We start from the raw sequence: 25,097 nt of genomic DNA, 5'->3' as shown, positions 1-25,097 counted from the left end.
TGACGCGTACAGGAACGCGCACGCCAGCGTGCGCGCGCCGCCACGCCACAAGACGCCGCACTTGGGCTGTGAGCGGCGGCCCCGCCTCCTCCACGCAAGCCCCGCCCCTGCCACGTGACGCGCGGACGGCCTCCGCTTCCTATTACTGGCGCAGTTCCGCGTCTCCTCCCTCGCCGTGGCGGGTGCAAGTGCTCGCCCCAGTCACGTGTCGAGGGAAGCGGGAAGGCGTCGTTCCCGGAGCCGGGCCTCCCCCTCCCCCTCCCCCTTCCGCTTCCGCTTCCGCCATGTTTTTGCGCCGGGTCCGGCTTGGGCTTACCCCGTGAGGAAATGGCCGGGGAGCTTCAGGAAACCCAGGCGCGGTGCTTGCTGCGGCGCAGCCTGGGCTGACGACTCAGGGTGGCGGGTTGAACCCCAGCGGTTCTGCGCAGGCTAGGGGAGGCCATGGCGTCCAGCAGTAACTGGCTGTCTGGGGTGAATGTCGTGCTGGTGATGGCCTACGGGAGCCTGGTGAGGAGAACCGCTTTCCCTCCCCCCGAAACCCCGTTTCTATCGCGTGAGACCCGGGGGAGACCCTTCTCTGAAACGGTGCCTGTCTTCATTCTCCGCCTTCACGGGCGCTTTTGGCTGGGCTTTGTACATCTCAAGAGATTTCCTGGGACCTTCATGTTACCTACCAACCTGCCCAAAGCGAGTTCCCTTAGGGCACAGACCCCGTGGTTCCCCGCTGTTGCTCCAAGTCCGCCCCCCATCTTCGCTGGCCTTTACTCTTGCAGCGTTTTACCCTGAAGCCGGAATGTGGGGGTTTGGAATGAAGGCGTGTTTGTTTCTGTCTTTCCTATTGAAGCTTTCTTCATTTCTGGTTATCTTTTTGGACAGGTGTTTGTACTGCTGTTTATTTTTGTGAAGAGGCAAATCATGCGCTTTGCAATGAAATCTAGAAGGGGACCTCACGTCCCTGTGGGACACAATGCCCCCAAGGTAGGTCCTGAGGGCACGAGAGAAGCCTGCTGCCTGCCCATTTTTGATTTTGTTTTTTTCGGACCGATTTTTAGATTTCCTCAGCGTTTCAGGATGATTCTCATTTACATGTTTTGCTGTACGGTTTTCTCTGGAACTTAGTAAATTGAGCAACAGCTCAGTTTTAGCACTTGGCAAACCTGTTGACAAGTTGTGCCACAGCACATAGCTTACCCTGGAGCTTCACCTGGCTACGTCTGTAGAATGGAGGGTTTGGACTGAAGGTCCCAAATCTTGTAACAAAATGTGTATCTGAAATCATCCATTTTCTTACGTATACTTTTTATTTGTTTTTGAAAGGCAGATTTTACAGGAAGAAAAGGAGCGACAGAGGTATCTTCCATCTCCTGGTTCACTCTCCAGAGCTACAACAGCCAGATCTGGGCCAGTCTGAAACTGGGAGCCAAGAGCTTCCTCCAGGTCTCCCACGTGGGTGCAGGGTCCCAAGGCTTTGGGCCGTCCTCAGCTGCTTTCCCAGGCCACAAGCAGGGAGCTGGATGGGAAGTGGGGTGGCTGGAACATACGGGATGCCTGTGCTAGAGAGGGCTTAGGAGGGGGTCACGGAAGCTACAGGTAGTTCCAGAGCAATAAATGGTTGCCTTTGTATAACTTTTTTTTTTTATAGTACTTATTTGAAAGGCATTTACACAGAGGTCTTCTACGTGCTTGTTCGCTCCTCAAATGGACCAACAGTCAGAGATAGACCCCTCTCCAAAGCTGGAAACGTCCTCCAGATCGCGCACATGGGTGCAGGAGGTCATTACCAGGGAGAAAACTAGATTGAAAGTGGAACATCAAGGCCCAGAGCAATATTCAAGTGGCTAAAGTCCTCGCCTTGAATGTCCAGCATCCCATACGGGCACCAGTTTGTGTCCCAGCAGCCTCGCTTCTCATCCGGCTACCTGCTTGTAGCCAGGGAAGGCAGTCAAGGACAGCCCAAATCCTTGGGACCCTGCACCCACATGGGAGACCTAGAAGAGGCTCTGGGATCCTGGCTTCAGCTCGGCTCATCTAGCCCTTGCAGCCACTCGGGCAGTGAACCAGTGGACAAATCTTCCTTTCTGTATATCTGACTTTGCAATAAAAATAAACAAGTCTTTAGAAAAAATAAAATTGGTTGGGCTCGGCAGCGTGACCTAGTGGCTAAGGTCCTCGCCTTGATTCCATATGGCCGCTGGTTCTAATCCCGGCAGCTCAACCTCCTCTCTATCTCTCCTCCTCTCAGTATATCTGACTTTGTAATAAAAATAAAATAAATCTTAAAAAAAAAGAAAAAATTGGAGCACCTGGGGCTCAAACCAGCTGTATGTCAGTCAGGTAGTGGCCTTACTTGCTGTGCCTCAATGCCAGCCCCTGCTTTTGCAGAACTCAAGACTTGGTAAGGAGCTCTTAAATTACCAAATTCAAGCATTCATGTTACAGGCAAGCCTAAGGAAAGGAAGTACCTTACTTCCTAACAAAAAGGCCAGTGCAGTGGTATAGCAAGTTAAACTTCTGGTGTGGACATCCCATATGGTTGCCCATTCAAGTCCTGCCTACTTGGTTCCGTATCAGCTCCCTGCTAATGCCCCTGGGAAAGTAGTAGAGGGTGGTCAAAGTGCTTGGGCCTCCGAACCCATGTGGGAGTCCCAGAATAGGCTCCTTGCTCCTGGTTTGGACTGACCAGCTCCAGCTGTTTCAGTTTAGGAGTGAACCACTGGATGAAAAACTGTATGGGTTACTCTGTTTTCAAAAAAGATTTTTTTCTAGGTAACAAAGTGATTATCTTACCTTTATACTCTATTCCCTAGGTGATTGCACATGAAGTTATATCTCTGTCCCAAAATCCCATGCCAAATATATTCAGCTTCCTGTCTGACATTTGTTAGATTTCTAGAAGGTATTTCAAACTAACATATCTGAATCAGAACCTTTTCGTAAACCCATTAACACTCCAATCCTGCCTCTTGGCTCTTTCATTTCTCAGGAAGACACCTGCTTCTCTTACCCACTTCGTCTGGTGTGGCCATCCTGATCCTGGGGTTACAGGGACCAAACTTCCCCCCCCCCCGACATATCCCTCCCACGTTTGCGCTCCAACAGGCATGGACTTCACTCGACCAGTTCATTGATTCATTGTTTAGATCTGAGCTTAAATATTACCTCCTCAAAAGAAATGCCAGCCACCTATTTTGAAGTTAGTTTCCTCTAGTTTCTCATACGGTACTGATTTTTTTTCTTTGCAATTTCTGCAGTTTTTGTTTGTTTAAAACCTGCCTCTCCTATTACAGTAAGCGTCAAAGACTGTAGGCACTGTGCCAGTTTTGTGCAAGAGTCTGAAGCCAGGGCTATATTCCTATTAGGAAGATAGTGATTTTTTTTATTATTATTATTAATGAAAAAAGTACATTGCAGAGAGAACTGGAGTTAGGCTATGGATGATCAAAATCTCTTTTACATTAAAAAAAAAATTCCTCATCTAAATTTTCATTCTCCAAAGTATAAATTAATTAAAACAAAAGAAAACTCTAGGAAATGACTGAACATCTTTGTACCTGTATGTAATCTATGATCCAGCAGTTCTGCTTAGACCCAGAGAAATAAGCTTTGCCCTTTTGTACGAAGAGACATGTATGATTGAGTTTTATAACAGCATTGCTCATAATATTTGAAGAAATGTTAGTGCAGATGTTTGCTTCAACGTGTATGTGATGAACCAGTGAGTGATGTTGGAGGGCTGTCCTCCGCCTGCTGCACCAGCATCCACACGAGTGCCACTGTGTATCCCAGCTGCTCCACTTCTCATCTGGCTTCCTGCCAATCCACCTGGGAAAGCAGTTAGACTACATGAACAGAGTGAATATCCAAAATATTTTTGAGTAAAAAAGTGCAAACATTAAATGAATCTCCAAAAATATCTTTGCTGGGGCTGAGCGCAATGGCTGAATAACTAAATCCTCACCTTGCACATGCCAACATCCCACATAGGCGCCAGTTTGTGTCCCATCCAGCTCCCTACTTGTGGCCTGGGAAAGCAGTCAAAGACGGCCCAAAGCCTTGGGACCCTACATCCCCGTGGGAGACATGAAAGAAGCTCCTGGCTTTAGATCAGCTCAGCCCAGGGCCTGGCACAGTAGCCTAATGGTGAAGTCCTCGCCTTACAGGTACCAGGATCCTATATAGATGCCAGTTCTATTTTCAGCAGCCCCGCTTTCCATCAAACTCGCTACTTGTGGCTTGGGAAAGCAGTCAGATATACCAGGGTATTGAGACCCTGCATCCGCGTGGAGACCAGGAAGAGACTCCAGGCTCCTGGCTTCAGATCTCCTAAGCTCCAGCCCTTGTAGCCACTTAGGGAGTGAGTCAGTGAGTGGATGGAAGATCTTGCTGTCTCTTCCTCTGCGTATCTAACTACCCAGTAAAGATAAAATACATCTTTTTTTTAAAGATTTATTTTTTGGGCCCGGTGGCGTGGCCTAGTGGCTAAGGTCCTCGCCTTGAACACCCCAGGGATCCCGTATGGGCGCCGGTTCTAATCCCGGCAGCTCTGCTTCCCATCAGCTCCCTGCTTGTGGCCTGGGAAAGCAGTCGGGGACAGCCCAAAGCCTTGGGACTCTGCACCTGTGTGGGAGACCTGGAGGAAGTTCCTAGATCCTGGCTTAGGATCGGCATAGTATTGGCCGTTGCGCTCACTTGGGGAGTGAATCATCAGACGGATGATCTACCTCTGTCCTCTCTGTATATCTGACTTTGTAATAAAAATAAATCTTAAAAAAATAAAAAAGATTTATTTTTTATTGGTAAGGCAGATATACAGAGAGGAGGAGAGACAGAGCAAAATCTTCTGTCCGATGATTCATTCCCCATGTGGCCGCAAGAGCTGGAGCTGAGCCAGTCCAAAGCCAGGAGCTCTTATGGGTCTCCCGTGCAAGTGCAGGGTTCCAAAGCTATGGGCCGTCCTCAACCAAGATTAGAACTGGTGCCAGTATGGGATCCGGATGTGTTCAGTTAAGGACTTTAACCGCTATGCTACCACGCTGGACCCGATAAAATAAATTTTTTTTTTTAAGATTTATTTTTTATTATAAAGTCAGATATACAGAGAAGAGGAGAGATAGAGAGGAAAATCTTCCATCTGATGATTCACTCCCCAAGGGACTGCAATGGCCGGTGCTGTACTGATCAGGAGCCAGGGGCCAGGACACTCATGGGTGCAGGGTGCCAAGGCCTTGGGCCATCCTCTACTGCTTTTCCAGGCCACAAGCAAGGAGCTGGATGGAAAGTGGGGCTGCCGGGATTAGAACCGGCGCCCATATGGGATCCCGGCGCGTTCAAGGCTAGGACTTTAGCCACTAGGCCACGCCACCGGACCCGCGATAAAATCTTTTTTTTTTTTAATTGAAGATCTGTTTATTTTTATTACAAAGTCAGATATACAGAGAGGAGGAGAGACAGAGAAGATCTTCTGTCCAATGGTTCACTCTGTAAGTGAGCCGCAACGACCGGTGCTGCACTGATCCGAAGCCAGGAACCAGGAATCTCTTCCGGGTCTCCCACATGGGTGCAGGGTCCCAAAGCTTTGGGCCGTCCTCGACTGCTTTCCCAGGCCACAAGCAGGGAGCTGGATGGGAAGTGGAGCAGCCGGGATTAGAACCAGCACCCATATGGGATCCCAGAACGTTCAAGGCGAGGACTTTAGCTGCTAGGCCACCGTGCTGGGCCCTAAAATCTTAAAAAAAAGAAAAATCATTTCAGCTCCGCCCTGACCAGTGCAGCCTCTTGGGGAGTGAATGAAAGTGGAGGGGAGAAATATCTCTTTGAAAAAATGTATATTTACTGAAAAAAGCCAGAATTATTCAAAAAAGACTACTTATTCATATGACATTCTAGAACATGCAGAACTCTTATTTTTCAAAATTTTTTTGGAAAGTCAGATTTACAAAGAGAAGGAAGGACAGGATGACCTTTTGTCTGATTCACACGTCAAGTGGACGTAACGGCCGGATCTAAACTGATTGAAAGCCAGTTGCCTCTTCTGGGTCTCCCACGTGGGTGCAGGGTCCCAAGGCTTTGGGCATCAATTACTGCTTTCCCAGGCCACAAGCAGAGATGTGGGTGGGAAGCAGAGCTGCCAGGATTAAAACCGGTGCCCAAATGGGATCCTGGTGCATGCAAAGCGAATACTTGAGCCACTAGGTGATAGCACCGGCCCCTCCATTTTTTTTTTCCAAAAAAAAAATTTTTTTTGAAGCTTGTTTTATTTGTCTGAAAGACAGAGTTGTAAGGAGGGACAGAGAGAGATCTTTCATCCATTGGTTCTCTAAGTGCAGTGGCTGGTTTGGACCAGACCAAAGCCAGCTGCTTCTCCAGGTCTTCCCCCACGGGCACGCAGAGCTTCAGAGGAGCACATGGGGAAGGTAGAAATATTCTTTGTGTTGCCTAAGAGGGCATCACATGAGTATAATCACTGAAACTCAGTGTGTGCTTTTACAGTGAATTCGTTATATAGTTTATTAATTCAGCCCGCAAAAAGGTCATTTAAAATTTTTATACCCTGTTGCAAAGGAATTTTTAAAGCATTTTTCCATTTGAATAAGGTGAAACCAGGTAAAGCTAGATACCTTTTCTAGAGGCACACATGCTAAAGGGTAAAGAAAAGACACCTTTCCAAATCGAAGAGATTGGCATTCAGTTGGCTGGTATGCAGGAGTTAAAGTTACTGATAATATCCCATAGAGGAAACTTGAACTTGGATAGAGATATTTATCTTTATGTCATTTATAAATGTTAAAAATATACATATGTGTTATCTGCATTTTATAAATATTTCACAATGGAAGTTCATAACAAGTTACAGTAAAAATGTAGCCGCTAGGGATTCAGGCAACCCTCTTAGGTATGCATTGTGACTATAAAATAATAAGTGTGATGTGACACTCTTTGTATTTCGTGTTGTGCATAAACAACGAATCTTACGATGCCTTACTTTTCTTCAGAATGGCATCTACAAGTCCCATGCTCCTCCGGGTAAGATAGGCCACAAATCATTATTGACCATCTGTGGACCATCTCCAAAGATTTATTTTCCCAATTGTTTTTAAGAACGTTATTTTCATTTTTGTTTCAAAGGTAGTCTTGGAGATTTTCCACCTGCCACAACAGCCAGGACTGGGCTAGAAGTGTTGGGGGATGCGAGCGAGATCACGACAAACATGTCTAAGGTTTATCAAGGAGTCTTTATTAAACAAGCTTGCTAATCACAGGGCCCACTAGAAATAGCAAATCACAAGTCCATATACAATCCAATCAATCATAATCCAACCAGACATAACCCCAAAAGGAACAAATGGTTATTACCCTGAAGTCCATCTGTTAAACTGAAGACCTGTGTCCCAGCTTCCCCAACAATCTAAGTTATCCTAAGAGACATGCAACGAATAACCTGGACACACTTACAAAGCTGCAGACATTCACCTTTCCCTGGCTTCTTTGCCCGCATTCTGCTGCTAGGCCTCACCTCTGCTGGAACTCCTGCTAGTACACACATTAGAAATACAAAGCATCTTAGCATTGCTGTCTTCACTGTCCCACCTAAGAAGTGAACAGAGAATGAGGAATACAGACACACAGGGACCAGGCTCAGGAGATACCTGTCCTCAGGTACTGGGGAGGCCAAGAGTCAGAGTGCCAGAGCAACGGAAGTACAGGAACAAAAGAGGGAGCCCCTCCTTATCAGCCTTTAGAGGGGCTTGTGAGGGGAGTGGTTACACAACAATGCAATAACACCCCCTCTGAGGTTCCAGGTGATGATAGGTGAGAGTCACAGGTGGGCTGGGGGGAACACCTAGATGGTGGTGGGGGAGTGGCTTCCAAGCCTGTGACCCTGAACTAGCTGCGTACCTCACTACAGAAGAAAGCCAGAACCCCCACAACTCACTCCAGGTGGTCTGCACAGGTGGCAGGGACCAGGTACTTCAGCTGGATATCAGCAGGCTGCCAGAATGTTCCAAGACACTGGGTCAGAAGCTGAGGAGCCAGGATGCAAACCGGATACCCCAATGTGACAGATGTCCCAGACAGCACCATAACTGCCAAAGCATGCACCTGCCGCCTCTTATAGAGGTTTACAATAGGTTAGGACTTATAGTTGGGTTTCCTTTTTTTTTTTTTTCCAGTGGCTGGAGCTGTGCCGATCCAAATCCAGGAGCCAAGAGCTTCCAGGTCTCCCACACGGGTGCAGGGTCCCAAGGCTTTGAGCCATCCTTGACTGCTTTCCCAAACCACAAGCAGGGAGCTGGATGGGAAGCAGGGCCAGCGGGATATGAACTGGTGCCCATATGGGATCCCAGTACATGAAAGACAAGGACTTTAGCTGCTAGGCTACCACACTGGGCCTGGTGTTCATTGTTTTTTTTTTACCCCAAGTCAGAAGGTCCTTTATAATTGCTATCCAGCCATCTTCTGAGTCCAATTTAAAGTCAGAAGTAGTGCTGTCTATGGAACTTGAAGTTCTCTGCTGTTTAAAAGACCCTCCCCCACTCCTTGGAAGGGTTCATACAGAACCCAGCCCTGCTGTTTGCTGAATTCTTCTGTGTAGTCTGGCAGTTTGATGATGCACGTGGGCGTTTTCCTCTGCTTCCACTAGCTCGTTCATTTGCTTTGCCCTATGTCCAGGTTAGTAGAAAGCAAAGTGTAGCTTAAGTGATTGTGTGTTCCTTGTCAACAGGACTTGAAGGAGGAGATTGATATTCGACTGTCCAGAGTTCAGGATATCAAGTATGAGCCCCAGCTCCTTGCAGATGATGACGCAAGACTGCTACAGCTGGAGACCCAGGGGAACCAGAGTAAGTAGCAGACCTGAGCAAGGGCACTTTGGTTAGGGCCACGGGCTCAGTAGCTACTACCAAAGCATCTGTATACCCTTGATTGTACAGATGTAGGAAGACAGTTTCTCAGCACTTTGGAGTTTGGGGGGAGTCATGCCTGAGACAATCTTGTTTTTCTTTCAACAGGTTGCTACAACTATCTGTATAGAATGAAAGCTCTGGACGCCATCCGTGCCTCTGGTGAGACTGACTCAGCAGGACCCATTCTGGGGCACAAAGTGGGGAACCTGTGGTGTGCCTAGGATGTGTCCTTTCTGCACATCTCAGGCTGGTAGGAATTACCCAGAGTTTCAAGATTTGGTGGGTTTTTCTTTAGCCAAGGAGAATGTTACACACGGATTACTTTTCCTCCAAAGAATTTGGAGAGTTGGATTTTTTTGTTGTTGTTCTTAAGACTCTTCTAGTTTCATGAGTAGGTAATGTGTTTGCTTTTTCACTAAGCCCAAGCTAGATGATGATTGGACTCTGTCCATTCTAGGAGCACATGTCATATATGCTCTGTCCACCAAAGCGCAGTTTATAAGGCGGGAGAAGGTAAACAGGATGGTAGGAAGGATGTTGACACTATCCGGTCTCATGCAGTGCTTATAGTCATGCTGCTACTGCTAAATGACCATTCAGGCACCACTGTGTACCTTGGGTCTTAATTCTCTTAGAATGTCACTCCAACTCATTTGTTACATTAGCCCTGTGCAATTAAGTTTGAGAAATTAACTAGAAAGGCTAAGGGAAGGGGTATCATGTGCAAGGGGGTATCGTTGGGCTGTTATCTCCTTAGAGATCCCATTTCGCACTGAAGGTCGGCATCCCCGTTCCTTAATGGGCAAGAATTTCCGCTCCTACCTGCTTGATCTGCGAAACACTAGCACTCCTTTCAAGGGTGTGCGCAAAGCCCTCATCGATACCCTGCTGGACGGCTACGAGACGGCACGCTACGGAACAGGGGTAAAGCAATGGCTGGGTTCCCTTTCGAGGAGCTACAGGGGTCCACCAGGCTGATAGGTCCTCACTCTTCCTTTCTCTCTCCTAAGGTCTTTGGCCAGAATGAGTACCTGCGCTATCAGGAGGCCCTGAGTGAGCTGGCCACCGTGTGAGTTGGGACGGGAACATGTCGAAGGGGGTTAGAAAATACAAGTGAATCACCCTCACAAATATGAACAAGAGCTGTAAAAAAGCCAAAAAATTGTTAGAACTGTTGTCTTGTTCACATTAGAAAGCCAACCAGGCTACTCTGCAGGTTAACCAAAGAAACCCCAGCTTCGTGTGCATCTTTTTCCTGTTGCTTTTTTTTTTTCCCGCATTATCTGTCCAGTAAAATGTGAAATTCCTGTAGCCTATCAAAGGAAATAAAGTTTCAGCACACAAGGATTCCTTCTTTTCCAGAGTGCCAGTGGCCTTTTGTTTTCTGGTCCAATGAAGGGGAAAAGTACCCCCCCCCCTTTTTTTTTTCTTTCACCAGTTAATGTATCAGTAACCCTAGCTAAAACAAAAGATGCCATTGTAGGGAGCTACTAAGCATTTGTGCTGTAGGTGACAGATCATGACTTCTGTTTCGAAATGTTTTAGATATATACCACACATAGTTTCTTTGTGTTATTCTTACAAATACTCAAGCAAAATTGCTTGGTTAAAAAAGGGAGCAGGGAGTGGCATGTTGACTAGAATTAAAAGCAAAAATGATTACCAGCTACAAAGATCCTCTTCTCTGCCCGCAAAGATGAGCCGCCTGGCTCTTAGAGACAAACGGTACTATGAGTGGACATAGTCGCATAGTGGTTCTGCTGCCCTTGTGACCACCACCAACCACATCCCAGTTAGGGATGCCTGCAGTGGAGTCCCGCCTCCCGTTTCAGTTTCAGATCCAGCTTCCTGCTTATCTGCATGCTGGGAGGCAGCAGGTGATGAGGGCTGTATCCCTGCACTGCCCTGCCCCGCCCCAGGGTTGGTAACAGGTCGAGTTGTGGCTCCTGACTTCAGTCTGGCCCAGCTCCAGCTTCAAAAGCATTTGGAGAGTGGACCAAACACATAGAAGATGCTGTGTGTTCATTTCTCTCTCTTCTCCACCCCCCTCGCCTTCTCTCTTCTCTACCTCTTGTCTCTGTCTCTCACTCTTTCAATTAAGTAAAAATAATGAACACGTAAAAGGCTAATGAGCCTAGTAACCACTGTTCAGAGCAGTAATGAAAACGAACACGCACCGAAACTGCAGAAAGGCATCTGATCTAGAACTCAGGCAGAAACCTGTGCAAAATTGTCTTTTTTTAATAAAATGTCTTACTTAATAAGTAAATACTGAATGAGTCTACTTATATGACATACTTCAGTAGTCAAACACAAAAGTAAAATGGTGGTTGCCAAGGGCTGGAGATGGGGGGGAAATAGGAATTTCATTTAAGGAGTAGAGTTTGGGCCTTTTGGAAGTTGGTTTCACAGTGGGGGAGAGAGGAGACTGGGCATTATGATACAACAGGTTAGGCTGCCTCTTGCAACTCCAGTATCCTCATGAGCAACAGTGTAATTCTTGGCTGCTCCAGTTCTGACCCAGCTTCCTGCTAACATGCACAGGCACATGGCCGACTGGAGTTTCAGGTTCCTGGCTTCCTCCTGGCCCTGCCCCTGTCATTACAGCCACTTGAGAACTGACTCAATAGACAAGTCTTTAAAAAAAAAAAATGGAAATGATTATGGGCAGGCATTTGTCCTTCTGGTTAAGTTGCCTGGACTCAGTGTCCGCTGCCGACTCCAGCTTCCTGCTAATGTGGGCCCTGGGAGATAGCAGTGAGGGCTCAGATCATTGAATTTCTGTCCGCCTCCCAGCTTGTCCTAAATGTCCAGCTCCTTCGTTCAGCTCAGCCCAATGTGAACCAATGGATGGGGGAGCACGCTGTCTTGCTTGCTCCTTCTTTCTCCATCTGTCTACCCCTGAAATTTAAAAATAAGTGTAGTTGATGATATTTTTTGTTGTGGTTGTTTCTCATCCATTTTTTAAAATTCTGTCTACTTGACTTATGAAAGTGTTCAGTAGGTGTAGAGTTTGAAGTCTGACAGATGTAGGTTTGAAGCTCAGGGCTGCTGTTTGCTACCTTTGTGATCTCACGCACGATCATCATTGGACCCGGTTGCCTAACATGCCCACAGGGAGTTACCACAATGTAGGGGCTTGATGGTGTCCTGATGTGCTAAATACCTGAAAACTGCTTCTGTTCCTACTTTCTGGCAATTAATTTTCAACAAACTCATTTTATTGAGATGAGAAAATCTTGAAGAAGAGGTGTTTGGTTGCTCTGCTTTTCTTTAACCTACCAGATGGGATTTTATATAAGCTAAAAGACATTGTTGCGACCACTGCACGTATAGAACAAGCAAGCCCTGAATCATGTTCTTAACTAGTCCTCACTCAGTCCCTGAATTCCTCTCTCTGTTCTCTAGGGTGAAGGCACGAATGGGAAGCTCTCAGAGGCAACACCAATCCGCAGCCAAGGACCTCACCCAATCCCCCGAAGTCTCCCCAACAACCATCCAGGTGACGTACCTCCCCTCGAGTCAGAAGAGCAAACGTGCCAAGCACTTCCTCGAATTGAAGAGCTTTAAGGACAACTATAACACCCTGGAAAGCACTCTGTGATGGAGCCGGAGGACTCTTGCTGTAGACTGAGCCAGATGCAGTGTGCAAGATGGGCTACTCCCCGGGCCGCCCCCGGGGGTGTGGCTGAGCAGGCTGGGACAGATCAGCCGACATTCACGGGCGTCAGGAGGTCATCTCCAGCCCTTTGTCACAGGCATTTTCAGATCATCAACTCACTTTATTTTCCTTAGTAGCACTTTTTCTGGATTTGAATTCAGATGTCTTTTTTTTTTTTTAAGATTTTATTGTTATTGGAAAGCCGGATATACAGAGAGGAGGAGAGACAGAGAGAAAGATCTTCCATCCGATGTTTCATTCCCCAAGTGAGCCGCAACGGGCCGATACGTGCCAGTCCGATGCTGGGAACCTGGAACCTCTTCCGGGTCTCCCACACGGGTGCAGGGTCCCAAAGCCTTGGGCCGTCCTCGAGTGCTTTCCCAGGCCACAAGCAGGGAGCCGGATGGGAAGTGGAGCTGCCGGGATTAGAACTGGCGCCCATATGGGATCCCAGGGCTTTCAAGGCGAGGACTTTAGCCACTAGGCCACGCCGCCGGGCCCTCAGATGTCATTCTTAAATGTTTCTGTCAAAAATTCCTTAAAAATCTTTACTTGTTGAGCAACAAATACCACGATACAATGCATGAAGCACCAACGCTGGAACATACATCACGTATCAGAGTGCTTATTCAAGTTCTGGCTGCTACTCTTCCAGTCCAGCTCCCTGTAAAGTGCCCCTGGGAGGCAATCAAAGATGACCTGAGTACTTGAGTTCCTGCCACCCACATGGGAGAACCATATGGGAACTTCTGATTCCTGGCTTCTTCCCTGCCCAGTCCCTACTGTCGCAAGTAACTGGGGAGAGAGCCACCAGATGGAAGATCTGGCACTCTACCTTTCAAATAAAAGTCTTAAAAAATGTTTCTTAAAAATACCTTGCAACCAATGTTGTGGCACAGTGGATTGTGCTAGCATTCTGTATTGGAGTGACAGTTAAAGTACTGGCTCTCTGTTTTCTACCTAGCTTCCTGCTAATGTGCCTTGGAAAACAACAGAAGATAGTCCAAGTACTTGGGTCCCTGTCACCTGTGTAGGATCTGAATGGAATTTCTACTTCCTGGCTTCAAGTGGGGCCAGCCCTAGCTTTTGTGGCCATTTGGGGAATGAACCAGCAGTTGGAAGATATCCCTCCCCTCACCATTTCTCAGCCCTTCAAATAAATATTTAAAAACAAAAATATTGACTTGGTTTTGAATGTAGCATACCTGCCCTGTTTCAGGCTACTTAATTTCTAGTTCACATTAGCATATGTGACGGTATGTCTTTTGTCTTGCTGTTTGTGCATGATTGGAAACTGAGTTTAGGGCATCTCGGAGCTGGTTGATGGGAAAAACAGAAACTTGTGGGTAGAACAGTTTGCCCTAGTACTCCACTTAAACCAGAATTAACACAACTTTCTTGACTGACAAGCCAGCTTTCCACTTTGATCTATACCATTATTAGTAAGAGGAATGTTCTGGGGCTGACATTGGGGCATAGTGGGTAAGACCACCACCTGCAAAAAGTGCCAGTTAGAGACCCTGCTGCTCTACTTCCAGTCCATCTCTGGTGGTGCCGTGGGAGGGCAACGGAGGATGGCTCCAGTGTTTGGGCTCCTAATATCCGTATGGGAGACCTAGTTGAAGATCCTGGCTTTTAGCTGTAGCTTGGCACAACCCTGACCATTGCAGCCGGTTGGGGAGTGAACCAGCAAATGGAAGGTTGATTTAACTCAGTTTTTTTCTCTTTAGTAAATAAGGGAATGCTCTGTCACCTGGCACGAGGCTATGAGTATAAAGAAGTAATTTACCCCAATGCACGGGTCTGACTGTTCAGCAAAATGAACCGCTGAAACTGAGTGTACATGCATGATAAGAGCACTCCTGTCTGCTCATTTACTCCCTAAACAACCATAGTGGCCAAAGCCAAGAGGCTCCCACAAAGGTAACAGACAAGGAGTACCTGCCGCTTCCCAGGGTCTGTGTTAGCAAGAGGCTACAATCAGGGACAGAGCCAGGACTTAGACCTAGGTAGTGCCAGAAGATGAGCATCTTAACTGATAGCCCAAATGCCTGCACGCATTAGTTCACTTTTTAAATGGCCATATGGCACCTTCTTGATGGCATAGGTATGAACATTTGTCTTCAGAGAATCAATGGGGCTCTGTACCAGGGACCTAGAACTGCACAGCTAACTCAAAATACCCAATCAAAGAAATCCTGAAACAGGGATGGTGGCCCTTAATTATGATCTGTGTCACTAATGAAAGGCCGGAGACCAGGATTATCTTCAGGTCTCCAAGCCAACAGACCAGGTGACCAATCAATGCAGAGGCCCAGGGACATTGTAAGGAGGCAGAAATGTTGCTATGACTACTGAAACCTCGGTGACCACTAACTAAACAGAAAGGAGAGCTTACTCCAGCCCAGTGCTGCATCACACAAGTCTATAGACATGTCTACGGAAAAGATGGCGAAAGCAGAAGAGGTATGTGGAGCTGGGAGGAGGGGTCGAGTTAAAAGGGCTCCTCTTAATGAGATTTGCAGATCCATTTACTGGAAGTGTACCGCTTACAGGAAAGGCCCTTGATGTCACAGGATAGTAACAGACTATCACATAGTAGCTATTAAAATAGGTAAACATCCCAGCATCTCCCCCTAAAAACTGACCAGTCCCCTCCTCTCCAAAAAGGAAAGCCTTTGTGCAACTCCAGGAAGGCACTGGACTGAGGTTTTTAAGATCAAGGTAAGTGCCAATCTGCAGCCCCACCAGCAGTGGAGTAGGGTTCCCTTTTCCCTCCGCAACCTCGCCAGCAAGTGTTGTTGGTGTTTTTCATGTGGGCCAGTCTTACTGGCGTTAGGTGGTACCTCATTGATGTTTTAATTTGGATTTCCCTTATTGCCAGGGAGCTTGAGCATTTTTTCATATGTTTATTTGCCATTTGGGATTGTTCCTTTGTGAAATGTCTGCCCATTTCCCGTGCCCATTTCTTGAGTGGGTTGTTTATTTTGGTGTTTTGGCTGTTTTGTAATTCTTTGTATATTCTGGAGATTAGCCCTCTATCGCCTATGTAGTGCGCAAAGATCTTCTCCCATACCGTGGCTGCTTTTTTACTTTGTTGATTGTTTCCTTTGCTGTGCAGAAGCTTCTTAGTTTGATGAGGTCCCATTTGTTTATTTTGGTCTTGATTTCTATTGCTTTTGGTGTCCTTCTTAGGAAGTAGGGACCTACCCCTAGATCTTGCGGAGTATTTCCAACATTTTATTCCAAAAGTTTGAAGGTTTCTGGATGCAGGTTTAGATCTTTTATCCATTTAGATTTGATCTTAGTATATGGTGAGAGATGTGGGTCTATCTTTTGGTTTTTACATGCTATCAACCAGTTGTCCCAACAGCATTTATTGAAGAGACCTTCCCATTTGCCTGGATTATTGGTACAGCCTCTATGGAAATCAGTATGGAGAATATTCAGACAATTCAAAATCGACATACCGTATGACCCAGCTATAGCACTCCTAGGAATATATCCAAAAAACTTGTTTTACGAGAAACCAACATGCACTCCTATGTTCATAGCAGCACAATCAGTAATTGCAAAAACAAGGAAACAACCAAAATGCCCATCAGCAGAGGATTGGATAAGAAAGCTATGGTTCATCTACTCCATGGAATACTACTCAGCTATTAAAAAAAACAAAATGCAGTTCTTTGTGGCCAAATGGGCCAAACTGGAAACCATAATGCTAAGGGAAATGAACCAATCCCAAAAGGTTAGATACCACATGTTTGCCTTAATTTAAGATGATATGATGTTAAGCATAACATGTTATGTTATGGATGTTATGTCATATGTCGTATATAAACTAAAATTGAACTGTGAATGGGGGGTCACAGAAAGTGGTTAAGAAATCGCATTTATTTTTAACATGTTGACTGCTCAATACCATGTCAATTAATTCCATAACAATGTTAATTGTTGCAGATGGTATGTTAGTGCTTTTATTTGACCGGGATGATACTCTGCTGTCTCTGCCCTCAGACCAGAGAGGGTCTACCCAATAAGTAGTTGGATTTGACTGGACTATAAGATGTTGGACTCTATGCTTGGCATATATTTGCAAAGAGGGAATTTCAACTGAACTTGAACTATGATTAATCAACAAGGTGGAGGAACCCACCATGGGGGAGGGTGGGGGGAGAATCCCAGATTCTATGTAATTACAACACAATGTAATTAATGAATAAATTTAATAAAAAAAAAGATCAAGGTAAGTGAGCAAAACTTCTTTTCTTGCAGACTTTTCAAAGGTACACAGAGATTGAGAAGATGGTTGACAGGTAATTCTGGTTTGGGCTCCTACCCCTCAGCTTGACCACAGCCTCCTCCCAACTCGGCTTCATCGTGCTTGGGTCTCACCAAGAGGAAGGCAGAAAGGAAGCAGCCTTCTCTTGGAAGCAGACACTAGCCTCCCGGTGCCCAGCAGGCTTCACTATTAGACTGGATGGTTTTTATTTCCTCCTGCTGTCCATTCTCCAGAGGGACTCAGGAGCAAGTTGAAGTTTGCTTTTATTTTACAGAAAAAAATATTCGGGGGGGGCGGGGGGGTGCAGCATTATGGCCACCCATGGGGGATACTAGATGAAGTTCAGGCTTAGAACTTCAACCTGGCCCAGCCTTGCTGTGAGCGGTCGAATGGGGAGTGAAGCAGCAGCTGGAAAATTGGAACATCTCTCTCTCTCTCTCTCTCTCTCTCTCTAATTCTGCCTTTCAAATAAATCTCTTTTTAACAAGTTTTAAAATAAGTTTATAAAACCCAGCAGTGTGGCCAGCATTGTGCTGCAGCACATTAAACCGCTGCTTGTGACACTGGCATCACATATCGCAGCTGATTCGAGCCCTGGTTGTTCTACTTCAGTCTAATTGCCTGCTAATGAGCCTGGGAAGGCAACAGCAGATGACCTAAGGCATAATTCTGCCTATCAGGTTTTTTTTTTAAAGATTATTTTATCTTTATTGCAAAGTCAGATATACAGAGAGGAGGGGAGACAGAGAGGAAGATCTTCCGTCTGATGATTCACTCCCCAAGTGACCACAACAGCCGGTGCTATGCCAATCTGAAGCCAGGAGCCAGGAGCTCTTACGGGTCTCCCACACGGGTGCAGGGTCCCAAGGCTTTGGGCCATCCTCGACTGCTTTCCCAGGCCAGAAGCAGGGAGCTGGATGGGAAGTGGAGCTGCTGGGATTAGAACCAGCGCCCATATGGCATCCTGGCACGTTCAAAGCAAGGACTTTAGCCTCTAGGCCACTGCACCGGGCCCAAATCTTTTTTTTTTAAGATGTGTTCAATTTATTTGAAAAGCAAAGTGACAGAGGGAAAGACACCATCCACTGTTTACTCCCCAAAAATGGCCACAATGGCCGGGTCCGTTTCAGGCTCAAGCCAGAAGCCAGGAACTTCTTCCAGATCTCACACATGGGTACAGTGACCCAAGCAGTTGGACCATCATCTTCTTTTCTTTTCTTTTCTTTTCTTTTCTTTTCTTTTCTTTTCTTTTCTTTTCTTTCTTTTCTTTCTTTTCTTTCTTTTCTTTCTTTTCTTTCTGTCTGTCTGTCTGTCTTTCTCATTCATCATCTGTTACTTTCCCAGACACCTTAGCAGGGAACTGGATCAGAAGCCAAGACTCGAACCTGCACTCACATGTGATGCCAGCACTACAGGACTGTCAATTACACCACAGCACTGGCCCCCAAGTTAAAAAAAAAGATTAAGAGCTAGTTTGAGAGGCATAGAGACAAACAGAGCTCTTCATTGTTGATTCATTCCCTAGGTACTAGCTCATCACAGCCAGGAGCCAGGACCGCTGTCCTGATCACCCTCGTGTGTAGTGGAAACCCAGTTATTTGAACCATCACTGCTGCCCCTCCCAGGATCCCTGGTAGCAGGAAGTTGAAATCCAGAGCAGGATGAGACTCACGCCTAGGCATTCCAATATGGGATGCACATATCCTAACCCATGTCTCAACCACTAGGCCAATGCCTTTCCTCTCTTTGCCACTTATTTTGCAGGAGAATCCAAGTGTTTCTTGACTGGCTTTCTATTAATTGCATTAGCCACTGCAGTATGTGTCGAAAACACAAATGAAAAGATTCATAGGGAACTGAATCAGAAGTGGAGCTGCCAGGACTTGAACAGATCAAATGGGATGCTGTTGCCACAGGTGGGTGCTTAGCCCGCAGTTCCACAGCACTGACCTGGAAGAAGCCTATTTTCAAGATTTCATGGGTGGGAGTTGACCCTGTGGTACAAAGCATTCAGCAGCTGCCTTCAACACCAGGTTCTCCTAGCAGAGCCCAAGTGTGAGTCCTGGCAGCTCCCTGTTTCTGATTTAACTCCTTGCCACTGTACCTGGGAAAGCGGCGAGAGATAACCTGGGCTCATGACACCATGAGGGAGACCTGGGTGAAGTTCCAGGCTTCTGGTCTCAGCCTAACCCTAACTCTAGCTAATACAGCTTTCTAAAGGAATGAACTGGGGCATGGAAAATGTCTCCCTCCCTCTCTCTGCCACTCTGCTTTTCAAATAAATAAAAATGAGTCTTTGAAAACACACACACACTATTTTATGAGTCTAGGCTGACTGGCAGCCATTTATAAACCTGGTTTGGCGGAATCTATCAATTTAAATTCTCACATTCTTAAACTTGGCAACTCCATATCTATTTGCAAAAGTATTATGAGATATAAAATGTTCATGACAGTGTTTTTTATAAGATTGAAAACGCCTGGGCCCGGTGCAATAGCATAGTGGCTAAATCCCCGTCTTGCATGCACTGGGATTCCATATGGACACTGGTTTGTGTCCTAGCTGCTCTACTTCCCATTCAGCTCTCTGCTTGTGGCCTGGGAAAGAAGCAGAGGATGGGCTAAAGCCTTGGGATCCTGCACCAGCGTGGGAGACCCAGAAGTTCCTGGCTTCAGATTGGCTCAGCTCTGGCCACTGTGGCCACTTAGTGAATAAACCAGCAGACAGAAGATCTTTCTGTCTCTCCTTCTTTCTGTAAGTTTGACTTTCCAATAAAAATTTTTTTAAAAAATAATGAAGAAAAAAAAAAAAAGGGCCCGGTGGCGTGGTCTAGCGGCTAAAGTCCTCGCCTTGAAAGCCCTGGGATCCCATATGGGTGCCGGTTCTAATCCCGGCAGCCCCACTTCCCATCCGGCTCCCTGCTTGTGGCCTGGGAAAGCAGTTGAGGACGGCCCAATGCATTGGGACCCTGCACCTGCGTGGGAGACCCGGAAGAGGTTCCAGGTTCCCGGCTTCGGATCGGCGCGCATCAGCCCGTTGCGGCTCACTTGGGGAGTGAAACATCGGATGGAAGATCTTCCTCTCTGTCTCTCCTCCTCTGTGTATATCTGACTGTAATAAAATGAATAAATCTTTTTAAAAAAATAACGAAATAAAAAGCATGAAGAGGTCTGGGGCTGGTAAAACGGCACAACCAGTTAAGCCGCCAACCACCTGTGACATTCCATATGCTCGCCAGCACAAAACTCATGTGCTCTACTTCCGGTCCAGCTGCTTCCTGATGTGGCAGGGAGGGCAGCAGCAGATGTCCCTAGTTCCTGGATCGCTGCCACCCATGCAGGAGACCCAGATGGAGTCCCTGTTTCCTGGCTTCCCCCAGGCCCTGCCTCAGCCATTGGGACCACCTGGGCAGCAAACCAGGTTCTCTTTCTCTCTGTCTACCTCTGCTTCTCTATAATTCTGCATCTCAAATAATAAGTAAATAAAAAGAGAGAGAAAAGAAAACAAAACAAACCAGGGCCGGCATTGTGGCACTGCAGGTTAAGGCATCTGTTGCCTTTCAAGGCACATTAAGGGAGCTGGATCAAAAGTAAGGACTTGAACCAGCAACTGACTGGGAACCCTGTGTCATCACAGGCAGTGGTTAACACTGTGTCACACTGCCAGCCCTCATTAATGAAAGAAGACAGGCAATAAGGCCTGAACACCTCATCCCAAATCTCAGGGTCTGGGTTTGAGTCCCATCACTATTTCCCATCTAGCTTCCAGCTAAATGGATACCTGGGGTGGGAGGAGCAGCAAATGATGGCTCAAGTACCTGGATCTTTACCGTCCACATGCGGCACCCTGATGGAATTCCTAAGTCCTGGATTCAGCCTGCCTCACTGTTGCGGTCATTTGAAGAATAAACCCAAGATATCTTTCTTAGGTTAGTGCTGTAGTAGTGCAGCAGGTAAATACACCATCTTCTGGGTCTCCCACGCAGGTGCAGGGTCCCAGTGCTCTGGGCCATCCTCTGCTGCTTTCCCAGGCCACAAGCAGGGAGCTGGATGGGAAGTGGAACAACGAGGACATGAACCAGCGCCCATACGGGATACCAGTGTTTGCACAGCAAGGATTTAGACACTGAGCCATCATGCTAGGCCCAATGCCTAACCCGTTTTTTGTTTTTTTTTTAAGATTCATCCATTTTTATTAAAAAGGAAGATTTACAGAAAGAAGCAGAGACAGAAACATCCTCCATCTGCTGGTTCATTCTCCAAGTGGCCACAATAGCCAGGACTGAGCTGATCCAAAGCCAGGAGCCAAGAGCCTCCTCCAGGTCTCCCACGTGGGTGCAGGGTCCCAAGCTTTGGGCCATTCTCTACCGCTTTCCCAGGCCGCAGGCAGGAGCCGGAAGGAAAGTAGCACACTGGGACATGAACTGGTGGCACCCACATGGGGTCCCTGCACATGCAAGGTGAGGACCTCTGCCACCAATGCCTTAACCTCTTTAAGAGAAACTTTTTTTTAATAAAGATTTATTTATTTTTAATGAAAAGTCAAGTATACAGAGAGGAGGAGAAACAGAGTAGAAGACCTTCTGTCCACTAATTCATTCCCCATGTGGCAGCAATGGCCAGAGCTGAGCTGATCCGAAGCCAGGAGACAGGAGCTTCTTCTGGGTCTCCCATGCTGGTGCAGGGTCCCAAGGCCTCAGGCTGTCCTCAACTGCCTTCCCACAGCAGGGAGTTGAATGGGAATTGAAGCAGCTGGGACATGAATTGGTGCCCATATGGGATCCCGGCACTTGCAAGGTAAGGATTTATTCATTGAACCATCATGCCAGACCCTCAAATAAATAAAAATTTTTAAAGGTAATGTTCATTTTCCAATAACTTTATTGATAAGTCCTCATATGTATATTTCTACAATGCATTACATTTTTTTCATTTTTTAAAAAATGTTTTAAAAATCTTAAGATTCCAGGTTCTTTTTTTTTTTTAATGATTTATTCCTTTTTACTACAAAGTCAGATATACAGAGAGGAGGAGAGACAGAGAGGAAGATCTTCCGTCCGATGATTCACTCCCCAATGAGTGCAACGGCTGGTGCTGCGCCGATCTGAAGCCAGGAACCAGGAACCTCTTCCAGGTCTCCCACGTGGGTGCAGGGTCCCAAAGTCTTGGATCGTCCTCAACTGCTTTCCCAGGCCACAAGCAGGGAGCTGGATGGGAAGTGGAGCTGCTGGGACTAGAACTGGCGCCCGTATGGGATCCTGGCGCGTTCAAGACGAGGACTTTAGCCTCTAGGCCATGCCGCCGTGCCCAGGATTCTAGGATCCTACTGCTGTTGAGAATCAGAGGGGTGTTGGGAGAAATACTCATATTTGCCTCAGAGAGATGGGATTTGAGACCATAATCTGCTACTGTGCAACTTGGGGCAACCCACAATTTTGGTTTTCCTGTCTGCTAAAGGTGCAAACCAATGCCTATGTCACATAGCTACTGTGATCTTTCCACAGCATAAGGTCCTTACCAGGAGGTTCTGAATCTGTTCTAGTTTCTCATTGAAGGATTTCTGGAATCTTCTAAGGTGGCACAGAGGTCCTGGGCAAAGCAGCAGCTCCATTGCTGGCTCTGCTCATCTCCATTCCATTTCCTCTTTGTACCTGTGGCAGGTGGCGTAACTCTCACACTCGCTGCCAGTGGCAGATGACACTGAGCCAGCGGAGGAACCCGTACGCCATGCTGAGGATGCAGGAAGACATGGCCCAGGAACTGGTGCTGGCCAACAAGCAGCTGCTGGTGGTGAGTTCTCCCGGGCAGCCTCTTGTCTGACCCAGCGTGGCCCTGGGCCTTGCCTAGGGGCACTTTCTCACCCTGAGTCAAGTCATTCCCCACCCATCTCATTAGCCTGCAGTGCCCACTTCCAACATGCAATCTCTTTCATTCTTTACATCTATCTGCATTCAATTTAGAGGTGACAGAGTTTGGAGTCCCAAAGCACAGTCAAGCCTTTACTCTCATCCTGGTAAGACTCTGTCTTTTTATACACAGCACCTGCCTTACTCTGTCTCTCATCCCTAGCAACCATCATGTCACCATCTCTATATAGCAGGTGTCCAGAGTTCCTGGCTCATGGTATGTTCTCAGCCAATTTCTGCTGAACCCAGGGCTTCCCTTCTGCTGGCTGAGCCTCTGCCACCAGCTGGCTTTATGTCGCAGCTTAGCTCAGGTCCAAGAGAACCCAGTGATAGGAAAGCAGTCAGGCTGAGAGAATGGGAAGCCATGGTATACAGAGGGCCAACACTGCCCTTTCTTGTGCCCTCCCTCCCAGGTCCGGCAGGCTGCCCTGCACCAGCTGTTTGAACAGGAGCATCAGCAGTACCAGCAAGAACTGAATCGGATGGGCAAAGCCTTTTATGTGGAGAGACTCTGAGTGCATCTCAAACCCCATGCGCATCATGCCTGCTAACCTATCTGCCTGGACCCTCTACCACCAGACACTTCCCGAAACAAGCCTGGATCTAGCTATCTGCCCTGCGCTTAAGAGAATGCCCCAGCTCTCACTCACATCTGCAGGCTGCTGTTTGGGGGAAACAATATATGTTAACAACGGTTTAAAAACGAGAGCGACATCTTGTGGTTACAGTGGGATGTGCAGTGTTGGTGTAAAGGGCATTTTAAGAATCGTGCTTTGGTTTAATAAAGCTGTTCCCAAAAGCGCAAACATAGACCACCTGGCTCATTTTTAAAAAATTTCTAAAGATTTATTTATATTTATTGGAAAGTCAGATATACAGAGATGAGGAGAGATAGAGAGGAAGATCTTCCATCTGATGATTCACTCCCCAAGCAGCCGCAATGCCCAGAGCTGAGCCAATCCGAAGCCAGGAGCCAGGAGCTTCTTCTGGGTCTCCCACGTGGGTGCAGAGTCTCAAGGCTTTGGACCATCCTTGACTGCTTTTCCAGGACACATGAAGGGAGCTGGATGGGAAGTGGGGCTGCCTGGATTAGAACTGGTTCCCTTAAGCAATCCTGGTGTGTGTAAAGCAAGGATTTAAGCCACTAGGCCACTGCGCCATGCCCACCTGGCTCATTTTTCTTTCATCCCTAAATCTTGATTTACTTCAAAAGCGCTTACTTCATATGCATTTTGATCTTAACTTCCTCCATTTTGCTCGATCCATTTCAAGTCCCACTTTTACTGTTTTTTTTTTTTTAAGATTTATTCATTTTATTACAGACAGATATACACAGAGGAGGAGAGACAGAGAGGAAGATCTTCCGTCCGATGATTCACTCCCCAAGTGAGCCGCAACGGGCCGATGCGAATCCGGGAACCCGGAACCTCCTCCGGGTCTCCCACGCAGGTGCGGTGTCCCAATGCATTGGGCCGTCCTCAACTGGTTTCCCAGGCCACAAGCAGGGAGCTGGATGGGAAGTGGAGCTGCGGGGATTAGAACTGGCGCCCATATGGGATCCCGGGGCTTTCAAGGCGAGGACTTTAGCTGCTAGGCCACGCCGCTGGGCCCCATTCAGAGCTATTTTTGCAAGTGTATCTAAAAGAACAGTAAAAAAAAAAAAAAGGGCTGGTGGCGTGGCCTAGCGGCTAAAGTCCTCGCCTTGAAAGCCCTGGGATCCCATATGGGCGCCGGTTGTAATCCTGGCAGCCCCAATTCCCATCCAGCTCCCTGCTTGTGGCCTGGGAAAGCAGTTGAGGACAGCCCAATACGTTGGGACCCTGCACCCGTGTGGGAGACTTGGAGGAGGTTCCTGGCTCCTGGCTTCGGATCGGCACGCACTGGCCTGTTGCACTCACTTGGGGAGTGAATCATCGGACAGAAGATCTTCCTCTCTGTCTCTCCTCCTCTCTCTCTGTATATCTGACTTTGTAATAAACATAAATCTTTAAAAAAAAAAACCAAATAGCTTTGAATATGGTCCTTAATATAAAGGCATCATGGTGCTTCAATGTCAGGAGGAATGGATGTTATTTTTTTTTAGATTTGTTTGAAAGACTAAATAACAACAAAAAAAAGTAAAGAGAGAAAGAAAGAGATTTTGGGGGGCCAGCTTATGATGCAACTGGTAAACATACTGGCTACAGACAGGCATCTCATGTGGGCACTGGTTCAGTTTCGAATCCAGCTTTGTGCTAGTGCCCCTGGGAAAGCAGCAGCCGTTACACCCACGGGGGATCTGGAAGAGACTCCTGCCTTCAGCCTGGCCCAACACCAGCTGTTGCAGCCATTTGGGAGTGAAGCAG

The 25,097-nt window shown here is 47.1% G+C and overlaps 2 protein-coding genes across 2 annotated transcripts; both read left to right on the top strand.

Moving 5' to 3' along the window:
• Nucleotides 1-263: 263 nt before the first annotated feature.
• Nucleotides 264-12,730, top strand: C2H1orf43 (chromosome 2 C1orf43 homolog). Its single transcript, XM_004588966.2, has 7 exons — nt 264-507; nt 877-978; nt 8,723-8,840; nt 9,009-9,062; nt 9,661-9,827; nt 9,914-9,972; nt 12,312-12,730. The coding sequence occupies exons 1-7, from the start codon at nt 442-444 to the stop codon at nt 12,505-12,507; spliced, it is 762 nt and encodes a 253-aa protein (XP_004589023.1). The 5' UTR covers nt 264-441; the 3' UTR covers nt 12,508-12,730.
• A 2,032-nt stretch (nt 12,731-14,762) lies between these two features.
• Nucleotides 14,763-23,392, top strand: CFAP141 (cilia and flagella associated protein 141). The gene is made up of 4 exons (XM_004588965.3): nt 14,763-15,030; nt 16,840-16,880; nt 22,507-22,636; nt 23,166-23,392. Exons 1-4 carry the CDS (start codon nt 14,998-15,000, stop codon nt 23,265-23,267), a joined length of 306 nt encoding a protein of 101 aa, XP_004589022.2. The 5' UTR covers nt 14,763-14,997; the 3' UTR covers nt 23,268-23,392.
• The last annotated feature ends 1,705 nt before the right edge of the window (nt 23,393-25,097 follow it).

This window comes from Ochotona princeps, chromosome 2 (genome assembly GCF_030435755.1).
Source record: "Ochotona princeps isolate mOchPri1 chromosome 2, mOchPri1.hap1, whole genome shotgun sequence".
Taxonomy (NCBI): domain Eukaryota; kingdom Metazoa; phylum Chordata; class Mammalia; order Lagomorpha; family Ochotonidae; genus Ochotona; species Ochotona princeps.
This window is presented reverse-complemented; position numbering and strand designations above follow the sequence as displayed.